General features: G+C 46.3%; 2 protein-coding genes across 5 annotated transcripts in view; both read right to left on the reverse strand.

Annotated features, from left to right (window-relative positions):
* The window catches only part of efna2a (ephrin-A2a), a 30,150-nt gene extending 24,716 nt beyond the window's left edge, over window positions 1-5,434 (reverse strand). The window contains exons 1-2 of one of the 2 annotated variants that reach the window (XM_088399809.1): window positions 5,095-5,434; window positions 4,797-5,019 (exon numbers count right to left, since the gene is read on the reverse strand). In XM_088399809.1, the coding sequence (XP_088255935.1) occupies window positions 4,797-4,921 (125 nt within the window). In that variant the 5' untranslated portion in view covers window positions 4,922-5,019; window positions 5,095-5,434. Of the gene's footprint in view, window positions 1-4,796; window positions 5,026-5,094 lie in introns of those variants that run through there. The other variant, XM_088399810.1, reaches the window with a different exon arrangement.
* Window positions 5,435-8,115: 2,681 nt separating this feature from the next.
* On the reverse strand, window positions 8,116-18,567 carry ptbp1a (polypyrimidine tract binding protein 1a). Of its 3 annotated transcripts, none has more exons than XM_088399802.1 (17): window positions 18,467-18,489; window positions 17,895-17,996; window positions 17,560-17,613; window positions 17,438-17,465; window positions 14,988-15,048; window positions 14,648-14,820; window positions 14,392-14,538; window positions 14,135-14,311; window positions 13,947-14,054; window positions 13,660-13,837; window positions 13,466-13,537; window positions 13,217-13,377; window positions 11,951-11,984; window positions 10,961-11,053; window positions 10,669-10,885; window positions 10,480-10,557; window positions 8,116-10,393 (listed from the first exon to the last, which is right to left on the reverse strand). In XM_088399802.1, exons 1-17 carry the CDS (start codon window positions 18,472-18,474, stop codon window positions 10,261-10,263), a joined length of 1,824 nt encoding a protein of 607 aa, XP_088255928.1. In that variant the 5' UTR covers window positions 18,475-18,489; the 3' UTR covers window positions 8,116-10,260. The 3 variants fall into 3 exon arrangements, with proteins under 3 accessions (XP_088255928.1, XP_088255927.1, XP_088255930.1); XM_088399801.1 differs by having other exon boundaries at window positions 17,438-17,468; XM_088399804.1 differs by lacking the exon at window positions 17,895-17,996 and having other exon boundaries at window positions 17,438-17,468; window positions 18,467-18,567.
* Between the last annotated feature and the right edge of the window lie 86 nt (window positions 18,568-18,653).

Raw genomic sequence — 18,653 nt, forward strand, 5'->3', positions numbered from 1 at the left:
AATGGAGCGGAGCCCCCCCCACCCGCTTCCCTCCCGCTCATCCACACACACACACACACACACACACACTTCTCTCGTGGCCTTCTCAATCATGTGAAAATGTGTAATCACATTGTCTTTAATGTCATTTTAGCGTCGCTATGAAAGCTGTCATCGATCACTACGCACGGATCACTGCAAAGTAGACTTTTTTCTGCTTTTAGTTATAAAATTACTTTGTAAAAATCCGACTAAATTTTGCCAAATACTGGCCAGTAATAATATACTGTATAAATAATATAAAATATATTCAATAGAAAAAGATGTATCAAATGCCCCTTCTCAAAACACTGGCTGGTACAATCCATACATGTCAAGCTATATGAAAGTTTTGATTTTTGCCAATTTTAAAAGAGCTCATATTAGCTGATTAATTGTATTTTTGTAAAGTACAATAGTGTGGAGTGTTATTTTTCTTATTAAAAAAAAATTCCACATTTTGGGTTATTTTTTTGAGGTGTGTTGGAACAGATTAATGACATTTCCATTCAGTTGAATGGACAGATCATTTCAAAATGCCAACTTGTTGGAGGCCGGCGTGATCGGCGAGCATCAATAGCGTCGCTCTGTTCTCACATCAACATTTTAATCAGCGCCATTAATCCGCGCTCTGTTTTCATTACGCTTATCGGCGTCATCTCCATAAACATCAGCGCCGTCATTACAGCCTCGTCAAATGTTGCGGGAGAGAGAGGATTAGGATGCGGGTGGCTGAGCGAGCAAAGACAGAGAATGTGGCAAGTTAACCTCGATTTTCATCAAAGGGAACGTGCGCTGCGTCAGGAAGGACACGCGGGAATACCGACCATGTTCTGAGAATGCTCGGCCCTCCGTCGGTTTTAAATATAAGTTTTTTTTTTTTAAATGCACCGCCCCTCAACAACGTTTCATCAATTATTCAAATGAACCCAAATAACAACAACTCAAAGCTGGATTTAGCTTGTACGTCAACGTGACCCCACAGAATTCGACATGAAAGGGCAAAAAAAGTTCATTTCAGGATGCAAAAATGTGAAGCAAGGACATATTTTCTTTTATGTATCGCCACACCCTAGTTTGTACGTCAAGGCAAGACTTTGGTGTCAAAAATAAAATATAACAAAGACAAGAAAAATGAATAACCAAATTCTGAGATGGTGTCTCATTTTCTTAGCTTTGACAATCGTGTCGCTTGTATTTCAAAACAAACAAAATTGGGCCTGACTTTGGGGATTTATTGTACCCACTTTAATACGATATGCGCATGTTAATAACGCCGCTAACAATGAGACAATGTAAGACTGAAAGTCCTTAAAAAAAAAAGCCTTCCAGTGCCGTTTAGATTAAATTTGGGATTAAAGCGGAGGTGAGATTAATACACTGGCCGGAGGGGGGGGACCAGAAGGTTGCGATAAGGCACAACATATGTTGATCCCGCCTCATTAGCCTCATTAGCATATGAGAAAAATGAGTTTTATAGCGCTCCTGTTCCGGATCACACTGATCTTGCCAAATAGTGGCTGCAATTGTTGATTCACAACGACATTTGAGCCACATTTCAAATTTCTCACTCCAGACGGTTCCTGTCTGAGTCCACCCCTCGTACCTGTTCCCGGACGACCCCCTGCCGGGCCCGTCGGGCCGTGCGCTTTTAAGCGCTTTCTCGCCGCGGTAATCTTCCTTTCATTTCCAGACATTTCCGCTCGGTTTGGCTGCAACTTGTGTGAATTTTCGTGCCATGGGCGCTAATCTTTGGAGTCCAGCTCGCATTTGTCTTGCGGAATCCAATTCAGTGGCGAGCCAGTTTGTAACATACCCTAAAATACGCAAAAAGAAAAGCTGAGTCAGCGAATAGCAATTTTGTGGCCCTTCCGCGTTTCTCGACCCGTTCAAAGGGTTTCAACTTTAACGCTCACATTATGCTTTCCTTCACCCATGTTCCCACTTCTGATGTACTTTCTTCACAACAATGACTACTTTTCTATTGTGTTTTTCAATGAACTGCTGAGAAGAGGTTCAACAGAAAATGACAAATTGTAAATAGGGAGCGGCAAATAGGTCAGAGGTCAGCATTTGGAAACACCTGCTACTCTCTGCAGTTGACTAAACAAACCATTGTGCGCGCATACGAATCTCAAGGAGATCGGGCGCATCCCGGAGAACGACGGGGCGCTCGTCCTCAAAGACGGTCGAGATGAAGCGCGAGCGGGGAACAAAGACGGACGGGAGGGGGTGAGGTGGGGTGGGGTGGGGTGGGGCGCCTTTTTGAAGGAGAAAGAGGGGGATTAGACGAGATGCTGCTTCTGGACCAATGAGCTGGCCCGTGTGTGTGTGTGTGTGTGTTAAAGTAGCCATTTTTGTGAGCACATTAGCTCCTCAGGCTGAACAAAGCCCCATAACCTGTAAGCTTCTTTTTTGTATATGGGCCAATGTGTGTGTGTGTGTGTGCGTGTATATAGAAGTAAGAAAATGCAACCTGAATGGACAGCGTGTGTGGATGTTTGTGTGGGTGTGTGACCTACATCTTGCAGCCTCCAGTCAGTGTGTACGAGTGTTTCACTCCCGCATCTTTCTATATGGCACAGCTGTGCTGTTGCGCTACATTGAGACGATGATGATGATGATGATGTCACATGCATGTGACATCACAGCGGCAAAATGTATGGATGGGATTGTGTGAAGGACTGAAAGCCTCCTGAATGTTTTGAATTGGATTATTTGAGCAGATCTTAAAATTAAATGGAGAGCACCTCACGCCCCCTCCCATCCAGGCCCCTCATTAGAATCATAATAGAATATTTATTTACTTCTTTGTGTTTTGAAAATAGCATTTCCACTGGTTTTCAATGGAACAAACTTTTGCCATTTTGTTAACCTGTATTATTTTACTCCTTAAAATTGTATTTTATTTTTCTTAAGCTTTTTTTCTGCCTTCTAAAATCTTGCATTTAAAAGAGCAATCAAAGTAATTTTCAATAGGGCAAATGTGTAGCCTGTGTCTGTAAAATAATTTTCTAATCACAATAATTGATCCTTTATACTTTGTTTTGATCAAATTTTTGATTTAAAAAAAAATGCATTCCCACTCATGTTCAAATGTGTCAGTTTTTACATAGGTTTGCCATTTTGCACACTTTGCACACTGCAGGCTAATTGTATTACTAAAAGTCCCTTGTAATATATTTTTTAACTATTTTATTCTCACAATACACTTGGCTTCCCCACCCCAACAACTTTGCCCAATATGAAGTATTCCACCGTCTTGAAAGGACCACGTGCATTTCCGTAACACACGCATCGCACAGCAACAAGAACGCGAGTGACATCCAGCACGCCGAGATGCGGAGGGGAAAAAGAAAAAAAAAATCCATAGTGGCTTTCGCGTATATAAATAGTAGTGTGGGTAATGCACCATCAATGTCTTGAATAGACACAAAGCAAACAAGGAGGAAGCCAGTGAAGCCCGCGCCACAGTCCTGATTCATTGCAATGCATTTTTGATATGCCCCCCCCCCTCTACCTTACCCCCCCCCCCCATCCTCCCTCCCACCCAACGGAATAACATCTCCCCCGGCAACCGTGAATATAGCTTCAACATAGCCGCTGATGTTTGCGTTATGTGCACGCGCATTCGTGTGCGAGAAAGGGGAAAAAGGAAAGTGAAGAGAGAGGAAAAGAAGAGAGGGAGAGCAAGAAAGGAAGAAAATGTTCTCCCCTTGCCTGATAAATATTTGAGATGGCTTCAGTGGAGAAGTGATGTAGTCACAGACAAGTGCAAGCTCAAAAAACAACAACCCATCAGGGGCTCATCGTTGCTTGATTTCTACATTTTTCTGATCAAACATACATTTATTTTTCCGAAAATCAAATTCTAATACAGCTTAACCATGAGTATGAGTTATATTGTTTTAAATGGGAAGGTAAGTTTAGCCCGGGTTGTTAGCGGAAGGTATTTGATTGATTTTATTCACAACTTAATATGAAAGTCAACCTCATCCATCAAAATGGCACTCGACATGATGTGATTGTTGCCAGCTGTCACTAGGCAGAGTTCACCGGGTTCGATAGCAACTGCCTCAATGGCTGGTGGAAAAATAAGCCACGCCCAGTGGCCTGTTCAAATCACAAGTGCATGAATGTTTTTCATTTGCAACAGCCACGAGTTGTCGTTTTGGTTCCGCCTATGTCGTTGATGACAATTACTTGGAATAGAGAGAATAAAATCATTTTTCACACTGAGCCACATGTTGCTTCACCGAGAGATAAAGCCATAAGGTGAAGAAAGACGTAGGCATTGGGACATTAAAGGCATGCAAAATTACTAAATTGTTTAAATAAAAATATCACCAAATGTGATGGGAAATATTTGTTGTCGCCTACACGCCCGATTTGAATTGTCCGATGCCTTGCCTCAAGCGTGCAATATGAACCGCAAATAAAAAAAATCAATTAAATTTCATTATAACAGGTCTATTTTTTTACTCCTTACTTTTTTACAATATGATTTTACTTTTACATTATGCCACAGTCAAGAAAAAAATGTCCACTAATACAGAAATGAAGTATGGGTTGATCCTAATTAGCATAAATGTTTAATTATTTTTTTAATGACAGTAACATATCTAAATAATCCTTTGAATTCCTCCTCTTGGCTTGAAATAAGAATTTTGGCCTACCCCAATGTTAACAGTGTGCGCCCAAAATTACGAGTTGAGGTTCCTTCTAATTAGCGGTAATTAAGCAGGCGCATGCGCACCAGCTGCCAACGGCGCACTCACTTGGGGTTGGAGCTGTTCCAGTAGACGGAGTGCCTGTCAAAGATGATCTTCTCCTCGGCCCACACGCACATCCACGAGAGCGCAGCCAGGATCAGCACCTCCATCGCTCCGCACTTGACTGCCATGGTGAAGGTTCGCTCTCTTTTCTGGAGGCTCGTCTTATCTTCTCGCTCTGTCGTCTTGGCTGCTGCTTGAATCCTCAGCGACGACTCCTCAAGTCATCCTGGAAAGTTAAAACAATCTCGCTGAAGAAAGTGGAAGGAGCTGCAGGAGTGCGCGGTGCTCGTGGGGTACTCACACGGGGCTCTTGTGCTGGTCTTGCCGAGGAGTGGCTTCGTCTGCGTATCTTCCCAAACTTTTCTCCCAGCATCACGCGCTAAAAGAGGCGGGGAGCGAAGCTTTTCTTTCGTTTGGAAGGAAGCTCCAGCACAGCAGCAACGCCGGCGGCGTTCAGGTGCACGCTGCAAAGAGCATGCTGCGATACATCCAGCGAATATGCGTCCCAACTCCTCGCATCCTCGCTGCCCACGCACGTACAATCCACCGCGTCCAAAGAGGCTCCCCGCACCGCGCAGCCTTCCACCTCTCCCTCTCCGCGTGTGTGAGAGGCTCTCGCTCTCTCACCACCACAACATCCACCCCCCCCCCTTCCTCTTACTTATTTGTCTGCGACGGAAGCAAGCATGAGTCTGCGTCACGCCCTCTGGCGGCTGACTTGCGTTATTGCACGCAGGGACATTTCATTTTTGACTTTGGAAACCAGAGGTGTACCTAATGATGTGTCCATAGAGCAAGAATTAGCCGTCCAATGCTCCGGCGCCACTCTCCGTTACCGAAGGCGTTTTTAAGACGCACCGTAAAGTTCAGCCTATTTGAAAGCTGAGGCGAAGATGGATGGCGAGCGAGAACGGTGGCGCCTGACGCATGGATGGAGCGCGGCCCGCACTGTCCAAATGGAGGTCCAAAAAGGGCGGCGCATGCAGCCGGGTGTAAAAACACGCGGCGCCATAAAAGCACCAGACACTGAGAGAGCAGGGGGTGGACGAGGAGGGGGGGAGTCACCAAAACACCTCGTCGCCAGTCAGGTGATATACGGCCCTGCTTAAAACTCTCCATCACTTTTATGGGTCATTCCACAATTGGAGGACAATCAAGACAACAACGAAATAAAAAATAATTTATGATATGCCACATAGCATACCTAAAAAGATGATTTCAAATTGACTTTATCTGCCATATTTGATTTGCAGGTTTGTCATCAAATGGGAGAATGTGCTGGCTGTGAAGATCATAAAAAGCAAAATGATTCTCCTTTTGTGTCTACTTTGTGTCCTACTTCTTGAAAAGTAGCCTCGGATTTTTTTTTGGGTAGGGATAACGGCGCGCGCGCACATTGCAGAAGCGTAACCCAAATACAGGCGCATGTCGTCCGCCCGCCCGCCCGCAGGGATGAATTATTCAACATCTGTCTGAGAGGCCTGCATATGTAAACAGGTGGACAGTCTCCTGGTTGGCTGCTGTGCTTTTTTTTTTTTCTTGTAAGGAAAAGGGTGGATGTCTCTCTAAGAGATGAGTAGAGCCACAAAAACAAATTGGAAGAAGCAAGAAGCGATTTTGATTCTCAGTAGCCATTAGATGGTCCAACATGTCAAAAGTCTTTTTGAAAAGAGCAAAGTCAGTCATTTTGGATTTAAATAGCCGTTTGAAAATTAGAATTTGTCAGACTTATTTAGTGGTGTTCCGACCAAACGCAGCAATGCATAGCTTCAACAACTCCAGTCCAGTTGTGGCACGCAGCCGCCGTGAAGCAAAAAGGCGGTTTTGCTCTTCTGCTGTCACGCTGACATTGAGTCTAAATCACATAAGCTGCACAGCCTAAACGCTATTTGAGGGGATTCGGATGTGGAGGGATGACTGCTTTAACTGTGACCCGTAGAGTTACGGTCTCAAAAAAAAATCCGGCTGGAATGTAAAGTACTGTCTTCCGCTAGTGGGGGGAGTTTGTTTTTTTTCTTCCCCATTGCAAGCAGGTACCACCAAGTAACCCCTTCTTCTTGCTGGGATTGATCAAGTTCATAATGACAAAAAATGGGCCAGTCGCTATTCAGAATGAGGCCGAGCAAAGAGAAGGCAGCTGGAGTGAGTATACGCGTGGCGAGTTTTTGCGTGATTAGAAGAGAGACGCATATTGATGTCAATAAGTGGTGCCAGATGTGAAAACCCCCCCCTCATGGATTCCATTTTCAAAGCCCGGTGACGTGGACCTTAATATTAAAAGTTAAGCGTTTGCAAAAACACTCCTTCAGATGAGCCAGTGGAAGATGAATTGATAGCAAGTTTGGAATTGGGGTTTGATTTTAAAAAGCAAAGCTCTGGCATGTTTGGATGATCTGGCTTTGAAATTCGCCTTCTGCCCAATTATGCAATCTCTTTGCATTTTAATTTATTCAGCGGAGGATCGGGCACTCTTGGCTGCTGGGGCGGAGCAAAATGCAGACGCCACATGTGAACATAAATCCAAAGGAGACAACTAGATTCCAATTAAGAGGGGGTGCACACTTATGCAATCAAGTCTCAGGATTTTACCTCAATTGATTTGCAATGATGGAAAACATACCGCATCCTTCAACTCTTGTGTGACCTTCAAAGGCTGCATTCTCATGCAAGGTAGAGCAGCAACAAACTTTTCTGAGGACCACACTCCCAGCTCGCAGCGTTGTATTCTCCCTTTCACTTTTGTCCTCATCTGACGATGGCGAAGAAGCGAGGTTAATCCCCGTCGCCGCTCCGTCAGTGAGTCGGGACAAAAAGGAAGGTAGAGGGGGCCTAATACCACAAAGCCAGGAGGAGACACTTGAGATTAAGTGTCACACTCGTGACATTGGGAGAGCTGGCAGGTAATGTCAACGCTGTGGGCCCAAACAGGGAGCATCACTGCCCCCTGGTGGACAACAGGAGGGATGCAATTTCTGGCAGCATGGAAGCTGAAATTTCACAGGACTAAGGATAAAAATGCACTTCCCTCAAGACTTTTCGCCAAAGCCAGTCTACATTTGAAGATGAGTGAAGTTGGGAAATGCAAGATTTAACAAATAAAAATAGAGTAGTAAAACGGTGATGGCGGAAAATGTTACAAGATGTTAACCAGGCATCAGTTCCACAGGAAGGGAGGGAAGAGACAGAAACCAAATGAGGCCAGATGAAAGAAGGAACAAACTAAAGATTTATTGAAGGCAGCAGAAGATGCAGCGTAGCAAGAACAAGATGGTGGCGAGGGGGGGGGGGGGCACATACAGAGACACGTGTGTTCAGACCAGTCTTGTTTTGAAATCTCCCAAACGAAGGGGGAGCTCTTTTTCTTTCTTTTAATAGGTCTGGTACTGTCATATCAAAATATACACGTTTGGAAACGTAAAGTCAATATTATCCAAATGATTGTGTGGTACAAAAACATGAATATATACAACCGTCAGCCCTGTGTCAATTCATACAACAACAACCCCCATATAAAAAGCAGAAACGTAAAAGCTTGTGACGCACACGAGAAAAAAAAAAAAAAAAGGCGGCGGCGTGATCATCATCTACACCATTCTAAAGCCATATTGGGGGAGCGAAGATACAGTATCGACTCAAGTTGTGCGACTAAGGCATGTCCGTGCAAAGGCAACCGAGGATAGGCGACGAGGCCTTCGTTTTGAGTGAGCTACAAAGTTTGTGCGGAACAGGAAGGAGGAATAAGACTCACGTGTAATGGAGGAAGAGGGGGGTGGGTTCACTTGTATGGAATAGAAAGAAGGCGGACCTAACTGTACGAAGGCACGAGGGGGGAAAAAAAAAGTGGATTACGAGGGGGGGGGGGGCTCAAATGACAACACGACAAAACCTCACAGGGTACTTTGGTCCTTAACAAGAACAACAACCGTCTGTCTGCAGCTACATTTGTTAAACCATGCATATCTTGTACAAAAATAGACACCACACACACACACACAAAACAGGCGAGTGACTGTGTGTGTGTGCGCGCACATCTGGTTCGGAACTATACAGTGGTCAAAGGCTTGTGTCAAACCGGTGCTGGAGGCACTCGGGGAATGTGACGACGCTTTTTAAGACATTTTGGGATCTGGTGCGAGGTGGTGTTTTAAAAAAAAAAAAAAAAAAAAAGTGCACTAAAGAACTGGACTGCAAAGGGGGGAAAGAAAAGACGACACCTCGCAGCTGTCCTTTCACAGGTACTGTTACCTGAGTTTGGTGGTCAAACTGAATGTTAGCAGTCAGGTGAGCGGGATGGGGTGGAAAAACTACCACCGACAATTAAAACAAACAAACCACCTGACGACGAGAAAGAAGTAAACGACGGTCATAAACGGGGGGGGAAAAAAAAGGGAGCTGGACCAGGAAGTGTGCGGGCCTCAAGGCACTATTAGACACTCCGCTAGACATATATGCTAAACATTAAAAAAAAGAAAGAAAAAAGAAATATAGATAAATGTAAATATGTATAGATGTCTACATATAAACGAATGTAAGGTTAAACGAGCCTGCGACACGACAGCTAATAGGAGCGAGCGCTACAACACGGCCGAGCATCGCCTATCTGGTCTTACATTCATAGTTTCTACATATACGTATCGGGATATATGCACACAAATCTTGTCCTAGGTAAACATTTGTGTTTTTTTTTTCTTCTTCCTCCTCTCTCTTTCGTGGAATGAGTCGCCATCTCCCCCGAAGCCGGAGTGACGCTTAAGGCGAGCGGCTCGGAAAGGTTGTTGGGGAGGGAAGGGGGAGTAAGGCACAAAAGACCGTAAAGTCGATAAACAGATAGTGGTGCGCATCCCGTGAAGAAAACAGCACTTAGGAGATTTAAAAAAAAAAATAGAAATGCACAAAGTTGTCTGGGGGCTTGCCTTACATCGTGTCCGATTGGCCAAACAGGCAAGGGGCACGCGACTTTGCTACAGGAATGCTTACATAAGTGTGTGGGGTATGGATGGCGGCGGCCATTTTAGGCAATTTGGTCTTTAAGTGACGACGGTTTCGTCAGCTGCCTGCACTTGAGCTCGCAAAGGAGCCCATTTCCAAATAGGTTGTGCTTTCGTCAACGTGTTGCTTGGATATTGAACGGGGCTCTTTAAAAGTAAAAAGGTTAAAACATTTTCAGATAAGGAAGCTTTTCCCTGAATCACAAAACTTTCTTTTTGAGACAGAGCACCGTTTTTTTCTGTTTTTTTTTTTGCCCCAGACAAAAAAAAAAAAACCCAAATAGCTGTCTCTCCAATTAACATACCCGGTGCCATTTTATATATATATATATAAAAGAAGGAAAGGTAAAAAGAAAATATAAAAAGAAAAAAAAAAAATCAGACTTTGATCTGATGACTGAAAGGAACTTGCCACGAAACCTGCGATTGTGCGAGCCGCAGAACGGGCTGCAATCGAGAAGGTGAATCGCTGAAGGCACTCAGATGGTTGATTTGGAAAAAGACACTCTGAGGTGGTGGTTCTCCCCGAGGTCGTGGTTATGGAACTCAATCAGGCACTCAATGGCCTCCTCCACCGAGCCCATCTGGATCAGGGCCATCTTGCGATCATTTCTGTCCAAGAGGAGAAATGGGCTCAACGCCTGGCCTCAAAACGAGAAGCCTCAGAAAATGTGTGTGGTGGGTGGGTGGGGGCTTACTGAAAGAACTTGAAGGCTTTGACTGTGGCTCCTGAGCTGCCAAAAAGCCTCTTGAGGTCTTCCTCCACCACAGCAGGCCTGAATGTTGGGGGCAAAGTTGAGAGCTTCCGTATCGTACGCTCGTGGTGTTGACAATTTTATTATTCCACTGAGATTCAAAGCTTTTTTAGAGTGGCAAGAATGACTCACGGTATGTTGGACAAATGGAGCGTGGCAGAAGGTGGGAAGATGTTGGAGTAGTTCTTGGAGCCGGGCTTCTTGAAGCGATGCAGCGGTGAGTTGCTGAAGTCCTTGGTCAGGCCCTGGTCCTCCTGGCCCTCTCGCGGCAGCTGCACCGTGGTGTGCTTGGAGACGGTGACGCGGATGGCCCTGCCGTGCAGCCGCTGGCCGTTCAGGTGGCTGATGGCTGCCGCCGCAAAAGCATCAAACGTTAAACATCATCGGTCGGCCTGGCCTCAATAAGAAAGAGAAGTGGCGTTACCTAGCTGAGCCTGAGTGCCATCCGCCATCTGGATCAGCGCATTCTCTTTTTTATTGAACAGGATCTTGACTCTCATCACGTCGCCGTACACACCTGGAGAACATGAGCACATTGTCATTGGAGGGGGGGGGGGGGGGCACTCGGTGTAACTGGGTATCAAGAGTCACACACAGCCAATCACAGCAGCCAACACGATTTTAATAACGACGCTACGAAATCTACGGGCGTATGGATGAACGCGTGCTGATTTGAGGCTTGAACTAAATTCAATCCGGTGTGGAATCAAACTAAGCCTACATTAAGGAGCCTTTGGTTAAGAAAGGATAGTTGTAGAATAAAATTTGAAAAGCTATGCCTTAAGGGGGGAGGGCAGATTTAAAAGGGTGGGAAAAGGAAATAAAAGTTCAAGGGGGTTGATTGCTTTTGGCGTGACGCTGATTCTTATACATTCTAGTCAAAATCGTGCAGGAGTAAAACTACACATGCATAAACCAACACTAAAGGAACTACAAAGGACATCATCCCAAGGCTCTCACTTTTTTTTTTTTTTTTAAAGCTGCAGCATTTCATTTTTTTTCTGTTGCTAGAGGATTAAATTTATGTCACTTGTAGTAAAAAAAATGCAAAAGACAAAAGCATCAGCCACACACGGGGCTCTTTTGAAGACACAAATTAGTTTTAAAGCACAACAGCGGTTCAAAAATGAAATTCTGCAGGTCTGAGTGGCACTCTCAGCCTCCGCGGCTCTCAAAACCCATGTCAAGCAAACCAGATCACACACACACACGCACACACATAAAATTAAACCCGCCCAAAAAGACAAAACACCCCCACCCCCTCCCTTGGCTGATGAGAAGCCACCAGTGGGGTCAGAAAAATTAATGAATAAAATCAAGCTAAAACAAAGCCAAAATAACATGAGACGAGACATGCCCACCTTGCCAGGTAACAGTAGTAATAAAAAAAGGAGATGAAAGGATGATAACGTACCGAAAAGAATAAAGAGGCAGTGTGGCGTAACGCTCTTTAGAGACAGCAGGGGGAGCAGCAGGGCCAAAAAAAGGGGTGGGAGGGGATTTGGGTCGGGGTACAGGGGAAAAGAGGCGAGGAGTGGAGGACAGTGGAGTGGAGTCGGGACATGTCCGCAGGCCACAGGCAGCGAGGTCCACGGGAAGGCCACAGTACCATGGTGGAAGGAGAGAATGGAGAGAGGACAAGGAGGAGAACAAGGACGAGGGAGGGAGGGAGGCAGGGAGGGAGGGGAGGTGATGAGATGGTGGTGATGAGTGAATGTCGACATTATGGGCAAAAAAAAAAAAAAAAAGTTGGGGGTGCCAATGATGAGATTATTTGATGGTGGTGTCCAATTTGGTGTGTGCCATGATTTTTGGGTGGGGGGGCAGAGGGGAAGGAAAAAAAAAACGGGAGGACAGAGGGAATAATTGGTCATTTGGCCGTGCAGTGAGTTGGCAAGAGTACAAGTAGGGGCGGGATTGGACAGGGGGGATTTTTAAAAACAATGACAAAAAAGGAGGGGGAGGTACAGAGGAGAAAGGGAGGGAGGGAGAGAGAGAGAGAGAAAAGAAGTAAAAAAACAAGGTCAGTATACACAAAGAAATGTAGTGCTTCAGACAGTAGAACTGGCTAAATTAAAATGCACTGTCACTATGGGGAACACTAGGAGAAAAAGAAGAGAAAAAAAGATTAACAATGAAATACAGAAAAAGGCAGAGACAATATGTACTTTTCAATCACACGCTGCGCCTACAGATCACGTCAAATGCATTTAGCTGTCAAATGGCATTCATCTCTTTAGCTCATCCTAACGTTATGACTTAACGCGAGTGATAAACAGGTAACTTAACACATGCTACACAAACAGAAAGAAAAATAATCTAAAGGTGTATTTTTAAGCAGTCAAAAGTAATATTGTCTCTCCAAACAACTCAAGAATGATTTCAAACTGATGGACAAAAAATGAAAGTATGGAATGGCAAGTTTTTTATATATATATTTATGCAAAATCAAGAAGTTAGTGTAATTGAATAAACTTAAAATTCACAGTGAGCAAAGTGGCAGGTCAGAGATGCAGCAGGTTTGGTCAAACAAACAAGAGGACCTGAAAGAGAAGTGCCTGTTTTGGCGTGATCTCATCAAAGTAAATAAAGGCTGGTCTGTGTAGATGGCGCCATCGAGCCACTGACGCTGCATGGCCTTCTCAAGCCTGCTCAAAAAGCCGCGCGAGTGCGTACTGACCTCCGGGTTCAGATTGCTGACCAACAGGACGTTGTGTCCGCCACCGGCGGCGGCCAGGCCGGCCAGGCTGAAGCGACTGGCGGCGGCCGCTGCCGCCGCCATGCCGCTGTGCCCGACGCCCAGAGACGCCAAGGCGCTGGGGATGCCGGGCATTGCAAGACCTGGGGGAGGAACAAACGAATTCAGAGGGTACGATCGTACACGGCTCAACTGACAATATAGAGATGATGGAGCGAAGACTGCACTGACCTTGCTGGATGGCAAAGGTGGGTGGGAATGCGTGAGCGCCTCCATATGGCGAGGCAGATATTATACCTGGTGCTGTGGGGGGAAAAAAAGACAAGTGTCTCCATTAATAAAAGGCAACACTGTCAAAGACATCCAGCCCAAAGAGGTGGTGCCCCCGAGGATCACATGTAGCCCGAAAATACTGGTTCTCTCACAACAGGCGGCCGCCATGGTCAGGTGGTCCAAGGTGGGCTGCGCATCAGCAGTGGGCAGGTCCATGCGGGTGTAGTCGCGGCTCTTGTCATTGTTGTATTTGACATTGAGGTTGGTGAGCTTGGAGAAGCTGATTCTGAGGGTGCAGCAGGCGTTGTAGATGTTCTGCCCGTCAAGACACTGAGAGAAAAAGAAAAAAAAAAGCCAGTAGGATTAAAGCTGTGGATTCGAATGCACCTAAAAGCTATGACGTGAGCCATTCTTCAGCATTGGTTGTATTTAACCTTACTTTAGCATTGTGCGCCATCAAGGCGTCGGCATACTGGATGAGTGCCTGGAACTGGTTGTTCTTTGTGAAGGTGATGATCTTAAGCACTGTGCCAAACTTGGAAAATATCTGAGGATAGCGGAGAAGGGCACGCTTATTAAATGCAGGCATGTATGACAGTAGTCAGCGCCGGGGCATTCTCCGCATACCTGGTGCAGTACGTCCAGGGTGACCGGGTAGAAGAGGTTCTCCACAATGACTCGCAGGACGGGGCTTTGAGCAGTGGCGCCCGCGAGGCCGCTGGCGTCGGCCGCAATGGCCATGCCGGCGATGCTGCCGCCGCCGCCGTGCAGGGCGTTGACCGCCTGCAAAGCAGCCTGGGCGCGCTGCGGAGCCCAACAAGACACGCTTCTTAGCGGCGCGTCGAGCACACCGAAGCATAAAGAGTCTTTTGCGCGCATCTCACCACTTGGTTGGGGGAGTTGTCCGTCTTCAGCTCTTTGTGGGTGGAGTACTGCATGTAAATGGGGTGGTTTCTGATGACGGGGGTCACCGACAAGTAGTAGCTCACCATGGTCTGAGCGCACTCCTCGCTGTTCAGCTCCAGGAAGGCCTTAAGAGGGCAGGAGCACAAAGGCATGAAATGTCAGAAAATAGGCTCAAGGTGACAACACAAAAATTCTGACCATGCTTCGTACTGGCTAAGATGTTATGGCCGTTACCTGGTTCTTCCCTTTCAGCATCAGCAGATTGGTGACTTTCCCAAAGGGCAAACCGAGACCGATGACCTCGGCCTCGTTTATGTCGCTGGGCAGTTTGCGCAGGTGAACCACGCGTGACGGAACACCGGGACTGCGGACGTCACCCTTGAATTTTTTGCTGTCGTTGCCATTGGCTGCGAGGGGGGAGGTGGAGTGGAAACAAGAGACAGATACAATCAGAGGAGTGAAAAGGCGTCTCTCGGCTTTCCTGAATAATGGATCGGTCGCCGTGGCAACACATACAACACAGACGGTTAAATGAGCAAGCCAAAAAAAACATTTCCTTCCATGGCAACCCTACCTGAGTTCATGATATAGGGCCCGTTGGAGATGCAGGAAGAAAAGAGTTCGTCGGATCCTCTCTGTAGCAAAACAACACAAAAGGACGACTTAAATGCGGGTGCGCGGGAGGGCAGGTGGCGAGCGCGCCTCTCGCGTTACCCGAGCGTTGTGTGCTAAAGGTAGGCCGTGCCGTAACCTGAGACTTGAAAGCAAGCCTTGAGGAAGTAACATTAAACCCCGACCGGCCGCTGACAATGAGATGCTCACTCGGGCTTGCCATTTGATACCGTGGGCTTGGTTCCCACATTGTCTTTTGTTTCCTTTTCATTGACGAGGAGTCTCCCATCTTGACTCTCAAACAGGTATTGCGCGAAAAAGAAAACACAGTGACGCCATCTGGATTTGAAAGATAGTGCCCCCCCCCCATCCCCACCATTTAATGTCGCTCACATGGCCCGGCGATAATGAAGTACAGCAGTCACAAGAAGTGGCTCAGCGGACTAAGCTCCACAACGGGGGCTCGCAATGAATGAAGGTCCTGTTCCGGATGAGACTGGGGGCCATTGTTACGTGGCAGAGCATAAACATATGGAAGCCCTTAGGACTTGCCGGGATTTTCGAGAGGCTTCGCAGTCGTTTCAAAACGGAACCGGTCGCGCAGGTCTGCGAGCATTCTTTTCATAGCCGCTGGAACCGACCGAGCCTTCGCTTTGCGCAAAGCGGGAACTTCCCAGACATTCGATACCGCCGCAACGGCCAAACAACAGCTTATTGTGACACCTGCGCGTACCTGACTGGCCATTTAAAATAAAATTATGGATGCAATAATGAATTTAATAATGAGTGAGATGTTAGTTTGAGGTAATGAATAATTATTTGATTGTTTTTTTTTTACCCATTATTGCTTTTTTGATGACACAACTGAACATATTTTCACACGAGCGTGGCATTGGAAAGCATGCAAATGTTTGGTCATGAAAAACAGGACATGCCTCAGCCCTGACTAGTTGTGGGCAGATGACGTCACATCATCGCTCAACAGAAGGAGGGAAGGAGGAAAGGAAAGAAAAAGAAAACAGGAAGGGCAGCAGCAAGACCAAGCCTGCTTCTAGGCTTTGACTTAACGCCCTCATTGGGACTTGATTACATGCTTCATGGTATTTTCCCTCCACTTCCTCATTCTAATTATATCTCCAGAGCTGAGAGGTTACAATGTGCGTACAAGTAGCGCCACGCATTCCCGTTTTCCACATAATTGCGTGAGACAAGCCCCAAGTTATGGGCTTTGTTCTCCATCTCGCTGCGTGGACAGCTTAATAGTCACCTTGATGGCGACATCGTATAATTGGCTCACTTCCTGAACATGTTGCGCAGCTTCCTCTCAAAATGGCACACTCGAGGCCGTTTCGACTGCTTCTTAAAACTCGGGCGTGGTTTTTTGTTTGGCGTTAAAAGGAAAAATCTCTAGGAGGCACAGGTATGCACCGCCCCGCCACCATCATCTGCCATTGCGGTGAACGGGAAGGGGGGGGTCTCACCAGGGAGCTTTTGGGGGAGGTTGGAATGTGACCGTGGAATTCCAGACGCTCTTCCCCAGACGAATAATTACAAGATTCCAGCAAAGCAGGGCGCCGTCACAAATCCCTAACGCGACGTGCATCGGTGTCTTATTTATAAAAGACAAGCGGCGCCGCGGCCATCGGTGCGGCTATGTTGAAAAACTGGCTCGGCTGGAAGGCGAGAGGGTGCGGCTTGTCCCATCCAGGGCCCGCACCCGACCGATGGCTTGTTCAAACAGACACGTAGACCTTTGGCCTGCCAAACAATGGATGCTAAATTGCCTCCAATCGGGCCACCTACACAGTTCTTCTTCTCAGGTGCTGTTACCAAGGAAGAAAGATAAGAACAACAAAGCCGCAGAAGCCAAAAAGTGAATTTGGTCCTCTGAAGTTCGACGCGGTCTTTGTACAACTAGCCCAAAACAAAAAAACTGCCTTCTTAAATGCACAATACTACAATTAGATGGATCAGGATAAGAATTTAAGTTTTTATATTTTTTAGATTAGGGCTATGAAGATATCTTCAACTGCAAGGAAGGTCAAAAACGCTCAGGAAAACAACCACAAGATAACAGGAAGCTTCTTTTTCAAATCGCGTACACCAAGTCGTATGTTATGAAGATGAATTGCGACCGCTACAAAAAGGCTTTTGACAGCACTTTTTATAATTATAGGGGGGGGAGGGCGCTCGGGCGAACGCACAAGAATTACACAAGCAAAACAAAGACTTCATAAAACAGCAATATCCCTCCCACCCGCCGGCAATATTTGACCCATCCCCTACTGCATAGGCCAACTCAGATCCCAATTCTCATGTGTAAAAGCAGTTAGAAACAAAATATGCACCTAATTAGAAAAGAGTCAACTCAAGTACATTTTTAAGTGCTCCAAAGAGAGATCGGATGCTTACCTTCGTGCCGACTGATATGTCATGGACACTGCTGTGGAAAGACAACACGAGGGGTTTGTCAGTAGGAAATTGGGCCTAAACGTGACCAAATTCACATCAAGACAAAAACTAAAATTCCTTACTCAATTTCAGGGACGTAGCCGGATCCCAGAGGATACAAGTCAGCGTCTAGGCGGCTATGAGGTTGCAGGAAAAAGAGACAAAAGTAAACTCTTAGCTTTAGATTACAGACAGAGCATCTTGAGAAAAGAGACAAAGGTGAAGAGTTAAATGAGTGCACTCCGGGTACACTCAACACAGAATCCATTCCAACTGTCGAATCCAGGTGATCGACAAAGAAAGGGGGTGTTGGGGGGGTGACAACAAGAAAAAAAAGAAAAAAAATAACAGCAAGATGCAGCAGGCGACTTTGAAGCAACTCTCGACGATCAAACGCCACGCCATCAAGTCGCCTTACTATGCTTTGATATGGCTCCCCCACGACGGTTGATAAAGTCCCTGGGATTCAATCAAGGCGAACTGTTGGGAGGCGAAGACATCGGTGGCTTCCAACATGGCCCTGACTCCCCGCACAAAACATGAATGCGGAAATGAGACACGTTGCTTTAGCTCGACCTGCCCTAAGTTAACTCGCTCGCAAAAAAAAAAAGAAACAAGGAAAAAAAGAACAGCGTAGTTTAAACAAACATACGCTTAACTACTGTCACCCTGCTGTATCTTCTCACGTGGTTAAGAACCAGTCGACACATGAAATAAAATATATTTTTCAACAACTTGACGACGATTAGCGGAGGCTAACGGCTAGGCTAGCAGCTAACTGTTGCATGTTTGGGTGACGGTGCGCGAAGGAGGGGGAGGCGGAGGGGAGGACGAAGGGGGAGAAAAGTAATTTTAAGTAACAACTTTAGCGAGCGGAACACAAGAAACGCAACGAATAGTACGCCGCGAGACGCTCGAAGACGTGATCCGCCCGGAAGATTAACTCGTAGACAGAAAGGCGTCGAGAAAGCGGTTGCTTTGACAACTCACCCGTCCATTGCACAAGGAAAAAAATGCAGGTCTGAGGCGAAGGTAGGGCGGCAGACTTGCTTGATTTTCTTACAAAATGGCTGAACACGCGCAGGCGAGCGCTGATTAGTTCACTTGCCTTCGAGAGACCAAAGGAGGCGGGAGTTAATGGCTTCCAGGTCTGCCATTGGTCAAGACGGACATCAGT

Source organism: Syngnathus floridae, chromosome 16 (genome assembly GCF_059516105.1).
Source record: "Syngnathus floridae isolate MCC-2025c chromosome 16, RoL_Sflo_1.0, whole genome shotgun sequence".
NCBI classification, from domain to species: domain Eukaryota; kingdom Metazoa; phylum Chordata; class Actinopteri; order Syngnathiformes; family Syngnathidae; genus Syngnathus; species Syngnathus floridae.

Excerpts from the sequence above, each read along its gene's own strand:
- ptbp1a (XM_088399801.1), bottom strand. Across the intron at positions 15,049-17,437 it reads ACATATCAGTCGGCACGAAG|AGAGGATCCGACGAACTCTT; the intron begins GTAAGCATCCGA and ends GTTTTGCTACAG. Across the intron at positions 14,539-14,647 it reads TGCTGAAAGGGAAGAACCAG|GCCTTCCTGGAGCTGAACAG; the intron begins GTAACGGCCATA and ends TGCCCTCTTAAG.